This window comes from Columba livia, chromosome 1 (genome assembly GCF_036013475.1).
Source record: "Columba livia isolate bColLiv1 breed racing homer chromosome 1, bColLiv1.pat.W.v2, whole genome shotgun sequence".
In the NCBI taxonomy this organism is placed as follows: domain Eukaryota; kingdom Metazoa; phylum Chordata; class Aves; order Columbiformes; family Columbidae; genus Columba; species Columba livia.
In genome coordinates, this window is record NC_088602.1 from 15,092,766 (window position 1) to 15,108,895 (window position 16,130).

The 16,130-nt window shown below is 36.3% G+C and overlaps 1 protein-coding gene across 4 annotated transcripts in view; it reads left to right on the forward strand.

Moving 5' to 3' along the window:
- The window catches only part of CNTN5 (contactin 5), a 706,531-nt gene that overhangs the window by 541,273 nt on the left and 149,128 nt on the right, over positions 1-16,130 (forward strand). For all 4 annotated transcript variants that reach the window (XM_065043870.1, XM_065043985.1, XM_065043938.1 and 1 more), the window contains one exon: positions 7,577-7,679. In XM_065043870.1, coding sequence (XP_064899942.1) covers positions 7,577-7,679 — 103 coding nt within the window. The remainder of the gene's footprint in view (positions 1-7,576; positions 7,680-16,130) is intronic.

Sequence of the window (16,130 nt, forward strand, 5' to 3'; positions counted from 1 at the left end):
TCCAATTTGTCCAGATCCCTCTTGTCATGGTTTAACCTGAGTTAGCAGTACAACCACAATAGCTTCTTGCTCACTCCTCCCCCACCCCCTACATAGGGGAGGGAATCAAAAGAGAGGGGAGAAATTTGGATTGAGATAAACAGAGTTTAATAAAATACCAAAATATCAATATACTACTAGTAAATATATATACATATATATAATAAAATAGAAATAGAATATAAAATAAAAGATAATCACTGCAATTTCTCACACTCACACTGAGCAGCCAGTCCCAGGAAGCAGCACCTAGTCCAAACAGCCAATCCCAGAGAGAGAAGAGAGGAAAAAGGCAGAAAGCCAAACTAATGAAAGTCCTGAACAGAACTCCCCCGAACAGGTCTCCAAGCATGAAGGGAAGAGAACATGAGAGGAAGATCCCAGCTCTCCTTATATACGAAGCATGATGCTAATGGGATGGAATACTCAGTCTGGATACATCATACATCAGTCTCGTGTCAGTCAAGCTCTGCCCCATCTATTCCCCCACACACACCTGTGGGTAGAGTGCTCAGAACATCCTTGGCTCCCAGACCAGAACCATTAAAAACATTAACTCTGTCCCAGGTTCTTATCTTCTTGTTCTCAAACTAAGTCCAAATAATGACTGTGCTGGCTATGAAAAAGAAAGGTTTCTAACTGCATGAAGAAAATTAACTCATTTTCAGTCAAACCAGCACACCTTTGCCCTTGAGAGCGTCAACAGCTTCTCCCAACTTGTGTCATTGGCAAACTTACTTAGTATTCCATCAAGTCCTGTGTCCAAGTCATTCCGGAAGGCATTGAAGAGTACTGGCCCTAAGATGGATCCCTGCGGAATCCCACTAGTGACTGGTTGCCAGCCCGACATAACCCCATTTACGGGAACCCTTTGAGCCCGGCCCATCCAGCAGTCACTCACCCACTGCACTGTGTGTTTATCCAGCTGTGTGCTGGACATCTTGCCCAGGAGGATACTGTGAGAGACAGTATCGAAGGTTTTACTGAAATCCAAAAACCTCACATTGACTAGCAGGTGCTAGTCCTTCCATTTAGAATAAGATTAATGGCAAGTGAGTCAATAAATTCTTCCCAACGCATTGACAATTTCTGCTGCAGTCAGAATGCAATGGTAGGTATCATCATAATATTTGAATTAATTTGGTTTTTGCTGTGAATTTTCTGTCATTGTACATGTATGTATTCAGAGATCTCTCTTCCAAATAACTACTTGGGGACATTTAATGATGCAGGTCTCCAGGGAAAATGCTAAATATTTGTTTGTCAGAAAAAGACCCACATGATGGACAACCTTAGTTTGCATCACAAATTATTGCAAGCAGAAGAAATTATGCGTGAACATTCCTGCCATAGCTCCTTCATCGAAATTTTCTCAGGTTTGGATTGATTCACACAGCAGATCATAATTATAAAGTGGTAGGAATCTCAATTTCTGATCTGTGCAATTATTGGAAAAAATACTTATGCATCAGGCCAAGTTCATCACTACTCAGGAGGTTTCCCAGAAATTTAGAGGAACATGCAAACCAATAAAAATCCTCAGTATTTTTGTGATTAGTGCACTATTCAGGCTTTAAGAGAACTGGAATAACATTCCTACACCATCTGATTAAGATCAAGGACTTCACCCAAAGCTCTCAGGCAAACACTTTTAATCACTGAGCTATGGGGGTTGTATCTTCTGCTAATAAAATAATGGCAAGTATAAATCTGTGCCTAGTCTTTCTCCTGAACACAGGAAAACTTTGGATTTCATTTTATCCCTAGCACTCTGATGATGTTTAGCCAGGAATCTGATATTCTTTTCTAGGTACTGTCTTAAAAACTTATCAGCCACTTATTCAAGTATTCCCTACAACCTTTTCCATTCAAAATTAGTTTCCGAAATAACTTAAAGAGCTATTACCTAAACAGTTCAAAACAAACCCAAACCATTTTAGCTGGAAGGGTCTAAGGACCCATTATGGAAGCTCATGCTCCTGGAAATTCCAGAGGGTAGTTAATATCTGGAAGACTAGCGGAACAGAATCATTAGCCTCTACACAGCTGGAGTAAGATGATGTGTCATGATTTCTCAGCAGTCTGATTTTCTTTTTCTCCATTAAGGCAAAAAGTGTTATTGTGTGGATATAGTTATAGACTCACAATGTTTCTACACTGCACAGCGAGTGACAGGCTAAATGGAGAGGTAGAACAGTCCTTTTCGAAGTGATAATAACTGATATTCTGTCTGTAGCTCTTTCAGTTGTGCTTAGCTGAAAGACTGAAATCAGAAACTGTTCTTGGTACTTTATTCCATTCTCCATTTCCATTAAATGGCCCACAGGGGATAATATAAACAGTTTTAGCTATAGTAATATCTGAAAATGTTTGAAATTCTATTACGTTTATTCCTGTGGTATGTAAGCACATCACAATCAGTGTTTATCACGTTATTGTGATTCAGTGAACACAGTTATCTCTATTTTTTGATGGAAAACTAAAATGCAGACAACAGTGTAGCTAAGAGTTCATAGACACTTTGGGTAGTGGAAATTTGACCACAAGTCACAGATTTGTAGTCAAGTCAAGGGAACAACTTGCTAAATGAAACCACTTATTAAAATTAAACATGATTTAATGAAAATTTTTCCTTACCTGAGCTGGAGAATATGTAATAATCGCTCTGTGATAATTTCATTGTTGTAAAAAAATGTCTGAATGAGGGAATAGGAAAATCATCTCTTCTGTAAATATTGAGCTCTATTTTTGCCCATATGACCAACAGACCATTAATTCTAACAAGGTCAAGCTGTGCTTAATCCTCAGATACGTTCAGTCATTTGAATCAGTATCTCTTTCAGTAATGTCAGGTATATAACAGGAGGGTTATTAGTATTTCATCTCTAGCTCAACTTCACTCAGCCAGGGAAAGCCCTGGCTGGGCAGAAATGTGGACAGGTCTCCCTCTCATACACACTGAAAGGGCAGAGACTCAGGGACTGGGAAATGTAAGGTGGGGTGACTTGTTTCAGAATAAAGACCAGAGGTAAGATTTACTTAAATGAATAGGAAAGTTTGGCTTTTAACCCCTTTTTCATTCCCAGACAAAATTTCAAGTTCTGGTAAGTCAGATTTATCTTGAAGTGGTGTGTTTCATACTAATCACAAATTCAGCACTTTCATACCCAAATCTGAACACAGCTGAAGAACACAGCTTGTGAAGTAGGGAGCGTAGTAAACTAACTAATTGGCCTAAGGAAGACTGAATCATTGGGTTCATCTCTGGGAAGGTAAAATATTGTCCAAGGGAGGTATTTTCATGGTAAGGCAGAGCACAGGAGCACTGAAAACTGCTCCCCGTTCCTCTATAGTACTCAGACCACATGAGCTCCGTGATTTGTTAGCTGCTTGAAAATCGTATATTATGTTTTTATTCTGTGCTGATCAGTTTTATTTATTGTTGTATTTCATATTTGATAACTGGAAATAAAAAATGACTTGAGAGAATTTTTTACAGCCTTAACCAAACCACTGAAAGAAAGTCATGTACATAAGTCTGAGAGAGATTGATTCCAGTGTACATAACTCAAGGTCTCAATATTTCTTAAAAGTTCAGGTTCCTTTTAGTACCTGATACAAATGCACAAAAATCTTGATGAAAATGCAGATGGTGATTGTTTTATCATTACCAACTCATAGTGACCAAAACAGAAACTGGGAATGATAAAGAGTCTGGAGGTACAACAGCCACAGCAAAGCAATTATATTTTAATGTGGGAAGGTATGGCCTTGATGATTCCCTTGATGTCTATGCAACTGTAATGGCCTCCTTGGTCTCAAAAATCATAAATAATAAGGATGAAAAATATCCTTGTGCAATAATAGACTTTTGTTTCCTAATTTTCATAGGGAGACCAAACAATTGCTCAGCCATTTTTCTACATTTTTTTTGCCAGTTGCTGCAGGCACTTTGCTTGCTAGTGTAACAATAACCCAAAAGAACAGGACGTGGTACAAAGCATTAGTAGATCAGCGTTTCATTAGGAATACAAAATGATGACATGACAAAGAACATTCAATACTTGTACAGACTGCACCTACTAAAGGGAGTTAATGTAAGTTAAAAACATACCATCTGAAAGATAATACTGTCCTTCAGATGTGATCATAAGTACTGTATTACTTTAAATGCAAGAAGAATTTAATCCTATTTTGGGTTTCATATTTTATAGGTCTAAAAAAGCCAAATGTTTAATAGTATATGACATTTGAACACAATGATTTTCAGGAATAGTGTCTTACACAAAACCAAAAAACCCTTTTTTAATTCATTGAATCACAAACCCTGTCAGCAAGTATGACACATATGTCAACATATGGCAGACATTTAAAAGGAAGATTTCAGAAGTATAAGGCTGCTTCATAAAACCTAAATGAACTATTTTCAGTAGTGTTCACTACAAGGGAACTTAGAAAGCTTCCCCTACCAGGACTGCAGTCTTGTAATTGACACTTCAATAGAAGACATTTTAGAAGAAATAAGTGACATTACAAATGCTCACAAATTCCCAAGGCCAAACTCCTATATGGAAGGAAGCAGGATGTACCATTTTCCTTCACCAGAAGGACTGCAGGTAGAAAAAGGTGTTTTTTGTAAAAAAGTGACTCCTAGGAACATCTGAGGAACTACAGATCAGTAGGTCTGACTTCTGTGTCAAGTGTTTTGATAGAAAATACATAGAAAAGTACAATTAGTAGGATTGTATTTATCTCAGTACCATACAGCAATTTTACCATACTGTCATATATCATGAATGCAGCTTTTAAAGAGGGAAGTAATGCCTCAATCTGTACACAACTTTTCTGAAGAGTCTGAGAGAATATGAATAGGAATGGTCAAGGTAACACTGTGTACTTTCATTTCAAATAGCTCTTGACAGGGTCACTCATCAAAGGCTGTCAAGGAAATGAAATTCTCAGAGGGGTTGAAGGACAGCCCCGTTTTGAATTAGCAACAGATTAAAAAATCCACCTGTTGGAGGGGTATCTGATCAGCTTGGAGAACTGGGAGATTGTCTGTTAAGCCACAGAATACCTTTCTGGGACTTCACCATTCAACATGTGAAATATCTGGAAAGGAAATGAACACAGAGTTAGAAAAGCTTGTTAATATGAAATTATTAAGGACAGTTAAAATTAAACCTAACTGTCAAGAGCTACGGAAGGATATTGTGATAATAGAATGGATAGGTGATAAATAATGTCACAAAGTGCAAATGTATATAATACATAAACCTAAAAATATAGTACCTTTATTAGACATTATCAGTGAAGACGCACCATTGCGGATGAACATCAGCTCAAATGCAAAAAGGTAAATGGACTAAAAGAAAAAAAAAAAATCTACAACTTCAATACTGCTATGGGGTTCTCATCTTCCCATCTCAAAATGATAGAATGAAATCTGAAACAGTGCAACATCGTCACTAGGAATGATTGCAAGTATATAAGTATAGTAAAGATTCATTGTAGGGAAAGATTAATAGTCTGGGATTTTTCAGTCTGTAAAAGACAGCTAAAATGGGATATGACATATTTTATAAAATCATGAATGACCTAATTGAGATGAATTTGAAACTGGTATTCAGAATCACAAATAAAAAGGCCAGAAAACAGTAAATGTCACAAGGAGGGTAATTAAATTATGAATTTTACTGACATAATACAAGCCACTGGGAATATATTTTTATGACAGATTAGACTAGGAATGATTTCAGTCTAGGCTAGGGAAAATTTTGTCTACAATATGGTCGATGCTGTGATTTTGTTTCAATCACCACAACACAAAGGTTAATTTCCTTTTTCTACCCAAAAGATATTTTTTCATCTTTAATGACTGAACTGATTCAGCATTTGCCTTTACATTCAAGGGGCGGTATTTCTCCAGAAGTTCATAAATCAATGTCAAAATGTTTAGTCACCTGGTCTAGTGGAAGGTGTCCCTGCTGATGGCAGGGGAGTTTGAACTAGATGATCTTTAAGGTCCCTTCCAACCTAAAACACTTGATAATTCTACAATTCTGTTCTTGAGGAAAAATGTGTCACTGCTGCTAGTACATGCAATACTTGCATGAGTATGTTTTTAAAACGAAAGCTATTGCTATTTCTAAAGTTACATTATTTATGGAATTAAACTGTTTGAATTAAAAGCATTTTATGCTTTCTATTTCTGTTATTAGTACTTTATTAACGTATCAGAAACATTTAGATTTTTTTAACTGAATTTAAGCCCCTAAAGACATGTTTAAATCCATATATGTTTAGACTTCTTCCCAGAACCAAGGTGCAGGAGCCTGTGGGACAGCAGGAGGAAGAGGGCACAGCCCCACTGGAAATTCCTGAGTCCATGGGGAACATCTGAAGGGCTAGAAGTATATGTTTTACCATTTCAGCTTTTTTTTTTTTTCTCTTATATGCTGTGCATTGTTTTCCAATCTATCTATGCCAGCTGCTCTCTTAGTTGCAGATCTCATATTCCTCTACTTCCATGTTCCTGGTTATGCTCCTTGCTTTTCTCTTTCTTGCATAAGATATCTCTTTTCTCTCTTTACCTCTCTTGTTCCTAGTTGTTTGCTCTAGAATTCTTTGGAGAACCTTGACTGATTTTTATTAAATTAGACTAGACTTGTTTTGTTGCTACTATGTCCACAAGTCAGATTTTATTCAGTTTTCCTCATCTAAAAATCCACATCATTCTTTCTTTGTTTAAGTTCCTGAGTATTGCTTATCCCAGTAGCCCACATTCCATCTAAGCAAACACAGCTGTTAGTCACATTATCCTCCTGACATTCTTATTATGACATTTCTTCTCACCTCACCTTATAAAACCTGTCTCCCTTCCCTGATCATTTCTCATTTCCTAAACTCTCCAAAGCTGTCAGTTACTCCACAGCAAATTCCACATAACTCTACTGATTTCAAAATTTAGATTTTTTACATTCCTGATGTTTTCCTATTTGTATCCTACTATAATAAGCATGTTGTTTCAATAAAATTAATCATTTCCCAAATTAAGAAGTTCACTGAAAATGAAATAACTGAACTTTGTATGTGTCTGCAGATCTCTGTTTGTATCTGCATACACAAATGCTCTTACATCATGTTTTCCTTGTTGAGCTTAGAAGGTCATCAGTCAAACACTGCGTGATATGTTGTTATAATTGTCACTGCATTAGTAAACAGAGCTTTGGTCTGTGAAAATGCTTACCCTTCTAAAATCGATTACCTGCTTTAGTCTTTCAAAATATAAATATTAACTAATTTTGAGAAAATAAATCCTTTTTCTTAAGCTCACTGTTGTGCTGCTGGAAACCCTGAAGAACATTTTAGAATATGTACTGGACCTAAGCAGAGCACATCAGATCAAAGGAGGCTATCTCCACCAATTCCTACATCTACTGCTGGCTGCCCAGCAAGCCGCAGGGTTTTTGTGTGATAATCGCAACGAATAGAAAACTGATGATATTTCATATTTTAAACATACCTTATTTTCCAGGTGTGATGGGGGAATATGAACCAAAAATTGAAGTCCATTTTCCCTACACAGTTACAGCTGCAAGGGGAACTACTGTTAAGATGGAGTGTTTTGCACTTGGCAAGTAAGTCCAGATTTTATCATAATTAGACACCATTGTTTATTAAGATGTGACATGCCTAATTTGTGGTTTCATTATTTTGTTGGATTTCATTTTCACAGACAATCCTTACTGCACACTCGAAGTAACCAATTGACTAAGTAGCCAATTATGAATTCCCTGCCCATGCATTTCTGTGGATAGTAATTCATTTGAGTTAAAATTATATCTGTAAAAATGAAAAGTAATGTTCTTGTAAACAAAAAGGGGAACTTTTTAAATTGAAAATTTTACCAGACTTACCCATTTATTCACTGATACTAGAAAACAGTAAATTAGAGTTTATTCTGCCAAAAAATCATAGATGGAGAATAAATACAATTAGTAGTTTGTTTTGGTTTTTTTTCCCCCCAAATGCGTAGTTTATAGATGAAGATAAGAGTGTAATATTTTAAACATGGCCTAACACAGTCTGTGGCAATGACAATTCTCTAGTTTCTACCTGACCAAATAGCACTACTAAACTAGGTGTTTAGTATTTATGTCAAGGGGGATTTATGTTTACTGATAAATCAGTTTAGGGAGAGAAAGATTTTAGAAATACTTCTTTGCTATTTCATACAAATTAAGTAACAAGTGAAATTACATCTATACGCTATTCAGTACAGAATATAAAATGAACTTGATAACATTTCAGTTTTGTTGTGGCAGTTCCAATTATTACTGTTACCAAGAATATCAGTGGCAAGAGTAGTATACAGTCAGAACTAAGAAGCAACTCTACCGATTCAAAGACATTTTTTTTTCTGTACATGTCACAGAGGTACACCAAAAATCACATCAGACAGGCAATGAACTAAAAGCAAATTTGTTGTAACTAAAATCATTCAGAAGGAAAACAACTAGAAATGGGGTTTATTCAAAATTATTCAGCCCTCGGACAACATTGCAAACCACAGGTTTGTGATACCCATTGGAATTTAATTACTACACAGCTGACTCCAGGTCAGGGAATCCCCAAAAGTTTGCATGATGATCCAAAATGCACATTCACTCACTCATAGGATGAGGACTCTCACAGGCAAGGCAGAACATGCAATCACTCATCAGTAAAGTGAGGGCACTCAGACCTCAAGGAAGTTTCCTTAGGCAGCATCCCAACACAAGGGGAGAGTCTTTGACTGCGGACTCACTGCTCTGACGAGGACCAACTCAAAATAGGATTCATAGCATGCTCCTTTTCTGCCTGAGTTAAATGTGATATGTGGACATATATAGTCAGTGGCCTAGAAACTTCTCTCAAGTGAGGTTTTTCATTGGCTAAGGTTGCTGTCTGTCGACTAAGGGGTGTGTACATGACCATAGTGGTCCATCCGTCTAGAAATTGCTGGTGTTTTGAGGGGGGTGGTGCACCTGCTACACATGTATGTAGCTAAAAACAGGTGTTCCATTAGTGATGGTTCACTAGAGATGTGTGAAGAAATATAAAGGGCAGTTTTTTTTCAGAAACACATAGAATTCTAGGTGGGTGGAAGGGTGGGGACAGAATATATCCTGCTTGGTTTTCTAGTTCATAGCTTACCAAAGTACATACAGGTTCTTTGCAGCCTGGTTTTGATTAAGAAACAGCGGAAAGATTTGTCTTTGGAACTCCTGTAATGGAACTTCATAAATCAATTAGTCTGAGGAGTACCATATCTTCCATACCAATTCCTCTTACTGATATACTTCAGTAGGAACAAAACATAAGAGGAAAGGAGCTTTAAGACTTGCTCATCAGGTCTGGTTTCCAGAGCAAACTTTCAAACCCTGCATCTACTACCTGAGAGGCCTTCTAAAATGGTTTTATAATCATTTTGACCTTCGTGTGTCACTGAATTTTTTTTTTTCAAATTTTTCTCGTAATGGTTCCTGTTAACTGGCTGGATGAGATATGTCTTAAACTTACTTTCTTTCTTGCCTGTTTTTCCTGTTTGACCAACATACAAATACTGTCAGTGAGCAGGTCACCAAGAAGTATTCATAAATAACTACAGAAAAATTCTGAAAAAATATGTTAGTTGTATCTGTTTAGGTCCAGTAAAGTTGAAGGAGAAACAGGAGATAGCCAAGCCAGTCCGAACAGTATGTGGGAGACCATAGCCCACAAAGGGAAGCCATTAGACAGTGACAGGGACTGCAAATTCATTCCTAACATAAATGTAAGCAGTAATTTAGAAAGCACATGTGAGTGAAGAACTTCTGTAGGGTAAACCACAAGTCTTACACAGGAAAGATAAGGAAAGAGGTACATGGGAGAGGACAGAAAAGCAATAAATGGAATGATTATTTGAAATTCTGAAATATATGAAGAAAAGAGCTGTTCTGTAGAGGCTGGTGGCTCCAGGCTTTCTCCTGTCAGCAGCACTAAACAATTTTTTGCAAGGTCAATAGTTGCCAGCCAGGCCCTTTTAGACTCTTGGCTATGGCTGAAGCAGTAATCAACATGCTAGTTTCTGTTTTCTTCATTTTGCTGGAATTAAATTACAGTTGCTGACAGATTACATGTTAACTATCACTTTCCCGTGAAGAGGAAGTATGCCACATGTTGTCTTTTGCAACCATCACTGACAGGCAAGAAACACAGGTGCTGATATCTTCCATCATCAGCACCCTGAGATTTAGTAAACCCTCTCAAAGAATCAGTCAGTATTCAAACAGCCACATAAGAAAGGTGAAGCTTGACAGGAAAGGCTTCAGTTAATTTATTTCCACATTCATATTTGGTGTTAACCTTTAATAAACAAATAAAAGAAAAAACAAACCCAAACAAAACAAACTAATAAAACCCTCTCAAAAAAAACAAACAAACAAAACCCCAAACCAACCAACAAAAAAAAAAACCCAACAAACACCTGAACCATCAAGGAATTTAAGGTTATCTAAAAAATGGATCCCATTTGCTGCTATTATAATTGGTAGCTATTTTTACCACGCACATTCCTTATCTTCTTTTCACAGCCATTAATGAACAATCAAATCAGCTGAGTTGAAATTACTTTCAACCTGATATGGTAATAATTACATGAATGACATTTCTGGCTTCATTTGAAACCTGAAGGCTGAGATGGGAGGTAGAAATGCATCATACTTCCTATTCATTTTTGTTGTTTTCATTTTTTGTCCCCATCTCTTATCTCCAATAGCTTTTAAGAATCTTTTCTTATTACACTGCCATGAATCCCTATTACCAAACTGAATCAGCAACAAATTTCTTCCTTCTTTATTTAGTATTTTGAGATTTGGCACTTTGAATTTTTATTGTAAATAATACAGAAATTATTACAGTCTTAAAACCAGTGTGCTGCTGTTTTTCTCATGCTTTAATTTAGCTGTCTGAAACACTTGCTCTTCTATTTCTGCTGCAATTGTGAGAATGACAGACGTTCCAGTGAGATTTCTTGGAGCAGACATTTGGCAAATATTCCAGAAAGAGCCTAGTCTTTAGTTACAGACTAATGATTTATTAATAGTATTTATTTAGAACTGCCAGTCACTGTGGCTGTAGGAATTAAATTGGAGCTGTGCAGCTTTTGTCTACAATCTAAAATCAAATGTCTTAATTACTTGACAGACAGAAAATCTGAGAAGCATTTTATTCTGACCCAAGCAATGTGTAGCCGGTCCAATTACAAATAAAAATATTATGTTACTAATGCCACTTATAAATAGCCTTTGCTGAAGAATTCACAGTGAAATTCACAGGAGTGAAATACCTCAAATAATGTTATATGTATTCGATAATGCTGCTTATAATGAGAATCAGTCATTGGCTAAAAAATCACTGCATATATCCATGATTTAATGCTGAGATCTAAGAGAAGACACGACATACAGAGGAGTCAAGTAAAATTTACTGTATTGTATATCAGAGTTTTCATTTTTCAATTAGTGATGTATCACAATTTGTGTTCTGTGCTTATGCTGGCCTACTATTGTTTAAGGGTTGTTTTTATAGCCATATTCACTCTCATATCTGCACAATTTGTTTTTTGGTTACATCTAGGTTTCATATATATCTGTATATATAGCATACAGACCTGTTTTCCGACGCTCATTTAATTATGACATTTTAAATAGAAACACCTGAATTTTTGTTTGTTTTCTAGGAAGACGGGATAATTTCTTTCTTTTATTGAAGGAATTATTTAAAAAACAAAACAAAACAAAACAAACAACAACCTGGAAATAACAGTATTAACATCTTCTATTTTTTTGAATTTTCCATAAGAACAGAGCTACCTCTTTTAAATTTAAATAATTGCAAATTTTGATTAACATTTACATTAAGCATTGTTTAAATAATAAAATAAGTTTAAAAAAAATTCTTCTCAAAAATTACTGAATGTAATAATTCAAAACATCTATATTAAAAAAAAATTAACCAGCGTTGTGATGAATTTTTACGTGTGAATAACACAGTTCTCACTGCTTTTATCCTCTGTTATTTAAAAAGAAAAGATAAATTTTTGGAGAAACAAATAAATGAACTTATTGTTAATGAGGTTTTTGTTTGCTGTACAGATGATGTTTTTCTAATAAGTACATCATTTCAATGTCAGAACCTAAGTGTAATATGTAAATCAGGAAGACTGATCATGACCTTGTTCTTTGGGTAAGTTCTGGTGAAGAAGCCATCATTTCCTCAGCTGACATTTGTACAAATCACAGCATTCCTGGATTTTCCTGCTCCAGAAAAGCCATTTCTTGGTCACTGTCTTCTGTGATAGCAGTTTGCCATTTTCACTTTGCTTCCAAGAACATCTGGAGGCAACTGGTTAATTCTTTCATTTCTTTTTCCATGTACTTTTTTAAAAGGAAGAATTCTGTTGTCTTCATTTTGATCTCCATTAAAAGGATATGAAAGTAGTGGTGCTGACAGATCAAAGGACATGTAAGTTCTGTCCCACCACTTGAGGTATTCATTAGTGAGGCACTTCCAGTGATGGTCATCCGAGTGTTCTTTAAGACTTCCTCTTAAGTGGTTTTAATACTATTATTTTAACATGGGACTTGAAAGAGGGCATAGAAGGAAATATATGGGATTTCTAAAGCCTGAAAAGAAACAAATTTTCATAGTTAAACAATGATATAGGATTGGTTTGTCCAAGCTCACATGAAAAGCAGTAAGTTAAAACCCTCCTCAGTGAGCACAGACCTTGCCCTCAGAGGAAAGGCATAGAAAGGAAGTGTCAGAAATTTATCACTTTTTTCCTTTTTTTTTCTTTTCTTTTTTTCCTTCAACTCTAGGTTGACTTCTTTTTTCCCTTTCCAATAACCTTCTACACCCGCTCTTTCACATGGATTTTTTTAATCTCCAGTTGTGTATAATGCACTCACCCAACCTGATCCTCACACCTCAGCCTTTCCCTTACTGCATTTTTTGTTGTACATCACATCATACAGGAGCTTCTATTTTGTTCTCCATTTAAAACTCATATTTCACTTGTTTTCTGGGGGGGAAAAAAAAAAAAAAAAAAGAAGAAGTTTGTGTTATGACAGTGCCAACAGCAAATTTTGAGTGAGTAATCATATTTTATTTCTCATTAGAACAAATTAAAGTATGTGGGCTATTGCTGTACTTGTAGGTTACCAAAGTTTTCAATCTTTCCTTTTAAAATAGGATCCCTGAGGCAGGTAGACTGCCAAAAGGATTGTTTTGTTGAAAAACTGAATTTTATGCATCCTTCTTTTCATTATGGTCATTTTCTAATAACATAGATGAACACACAGAGATTTTAATCAAAAGAATCGATAGAGAGCAGTGCTGACAGACAATATTTCTTACAAACCATATTGTTTTTCTGTATTTTTGAGAGACTGTTTTATACTTGTGCTACTTCTGTATGATAGTAACATCAGCACCATATATCAATATTCTTTTTAACTGCTAGATGAGTTCACTTTACTAATGTCAAGACTATCTTTTTACTGTTAAATATCCTTATTTAAATATAAAAATAAAATAGAGATATTGACTTGCTTTTATTACTGAATTATAGCAAGAATGTTATGATAGAAACATTGTTCATGCTATTATAGTTAATGTTGCTTTAATAATTCTATTGTAAACATTGTTTTGAAGAGATTTATAGCTCAGTCATAAACATTTCTGCCGTCTATAATATGGCTTACAAGAACTCAGCTCATAGACTATTTTAAAATCTTGCTTTCTGAATGAAATCAAATAAAAATAAGATAAAATTGCCTATATTTAAGTCACAAAAGTGAATGAAATATAGTGACTTGTAATATAGGAAATTTCTAAGCTCTTGAAGCAAAGACCTCTGAATCAATTCTAATAATAAATATCTCAAAGTTTTAAAATCCATGGAATATAGGATTTTTTTTTTATCTCCTTGACCTGATTTTCATTTAAACGATGTTTCTGATGGTTAGAGTCACAGAACAGTTTGGATTGGAAGGAACCTTCAAAGCTCATCTAGTCCATCCCCCTTGCCATGAGCAGGGACATCTTCACCAAGATCAGGTTGCTCAGAACCTCGTCCAGCCTGGCCTTGAATGTCTCCAGGGATGGGGCATCTACCACCTCTCTGGGCAACCTGGGCCAGTGTCTCACAACCCTCATGTAAAAATGTTTTCCCCATGTCTAGCCTGAATCTTCACTCTTTTAGTTTAAAACCAGCACTTCTCCTGCTGTTGTAACAGGCCCTGCTAAAAAATCTGTCCCCATCTTTCTTATAGGCCCCCTGTAAGTATTGAAAGACTCTCCCCGGAGCCTTCTCTTCTCCAGGCTGAACAACCCCAGCTCTCTCAGCCTGTCCTCCCAGCAGAGCTGTTCCAGCCTCTGATCATTTCTGTGGCTCCTCTGGCCCCTCTCCAACAGGTCCATGTCTGTTCTGTACTGAGGGCTCCAGAGCTGGATATCTAAGCAAAGATCAAAGTGACAATATAAAAAATCTTTATGGTCCAGTGAAGGGCATTTGACCAGAACTGTGGAGAACTGCATGAAGTAATTGAAGAAGTTATTTTTCTGCTGTCACTTATTAAGACACTGATATGGCGTAATGGCTATAAAGAAGGCTTCTAGTCATTGCAAATCTTTTTGCAGATGTAATAGGCTTTGCAAGGCCACATGTTGAAATGATGTTTCTGTGAGGTCTGGTCTGTGTTTGGCAAACAACATAATGAGGATGAGAGCAATTTCAGAAAAGAAGAAAGTTAAAGGCAGTCAAGAATTGCATCTTTGGTCAAAGGTTTTATAATATCTGGTTTCTTTCTTTTCAACCTCTGGACTTTAGCCAGGACCACAAGACTCATGGACAATAATCCTACAATAAGTCACAGATACAGATTGTACACTTCTCTGGCTAACATATGAAGTTATTCATCTGGTCCCCCAATATGGGTGAACAGAAGTTTCCAGTGTTGCACTATATTGTTTCTTAACTGCAAAGGACAGAACTTAACCCTCTCTGCTTTCAAATTTGTAAAATATGGCTTTTCCTTTCAGCCCACCTGTTAAAACCATGCCCCAAGTCTTCCATATTTTTCTCCCTACCTTTTAGCCTTTTGTTGGCTGATCTTGGCAAATCTAATATTACCTTATTTATACTCATCCAGAGTGGGTATTCATGTGTAGTCTGCAGACAGCTATTCTGAGATCATAATATTTTCTGACATAAATCTCCTTAATATAAATCTGTGAATCTACCTCTCACTCCAGCCCTGGTGTTATACTTAGGAGTAGCAGACCTAATGCACGGACCACGTTTTGTAAAAAACTTAAAGTTAACTTCTGTTAACTGCACTACACTGCCTTCCAGGGTCATCAGAATGAGTGAGGGTTCAAGGTGGTAAGCAGCAGCTGAGTTGTTATTTAGTATAAACATGGGAATAAAATACAAGCATAAAATAATGCTAACATCTGTGATATAAAACAAGCTTCACTTTTTAGGGTCAAGAATGACAGTTCTGCTGGCCATTTCTTTGGGATATGTCAGCAGATTTTTACAGTGGGTTGGCAGTCAAGGGACGGAGAACAGAAATGTCTGGAGTGGAATGGCCATTCAGCCTCAGCAGCTGCTCCTTACTAGGTATTGTTTTGGAAATTATTAAGTCTTGTACTTTTCCATGAACATAAAACAATTCTTGCCTCTTCCCACAACAATGGTGACATAAAAACACATTTGATTTTACCAATAACCTGATTCTATGCTGAGGACATTCAGAGCACATTAGCAGCTTTCATTTCCACTGAATCCTGTGACAGTAGCACATACCTATAGGGGACCTGCTGGTCAAAACAAAGTATAAAACTACATTATGAATTACTGCATTGATAAATGAAGGTCGGAGGGCTGTGGAATCCTAACCAGATTTAATATACAATTTGCAGACAAAGATAAAGCTAATTTTGAATTGTCTTTTAAATGTATTGTGGTACTTACAATTTAATGACATGCCAAGATCCCT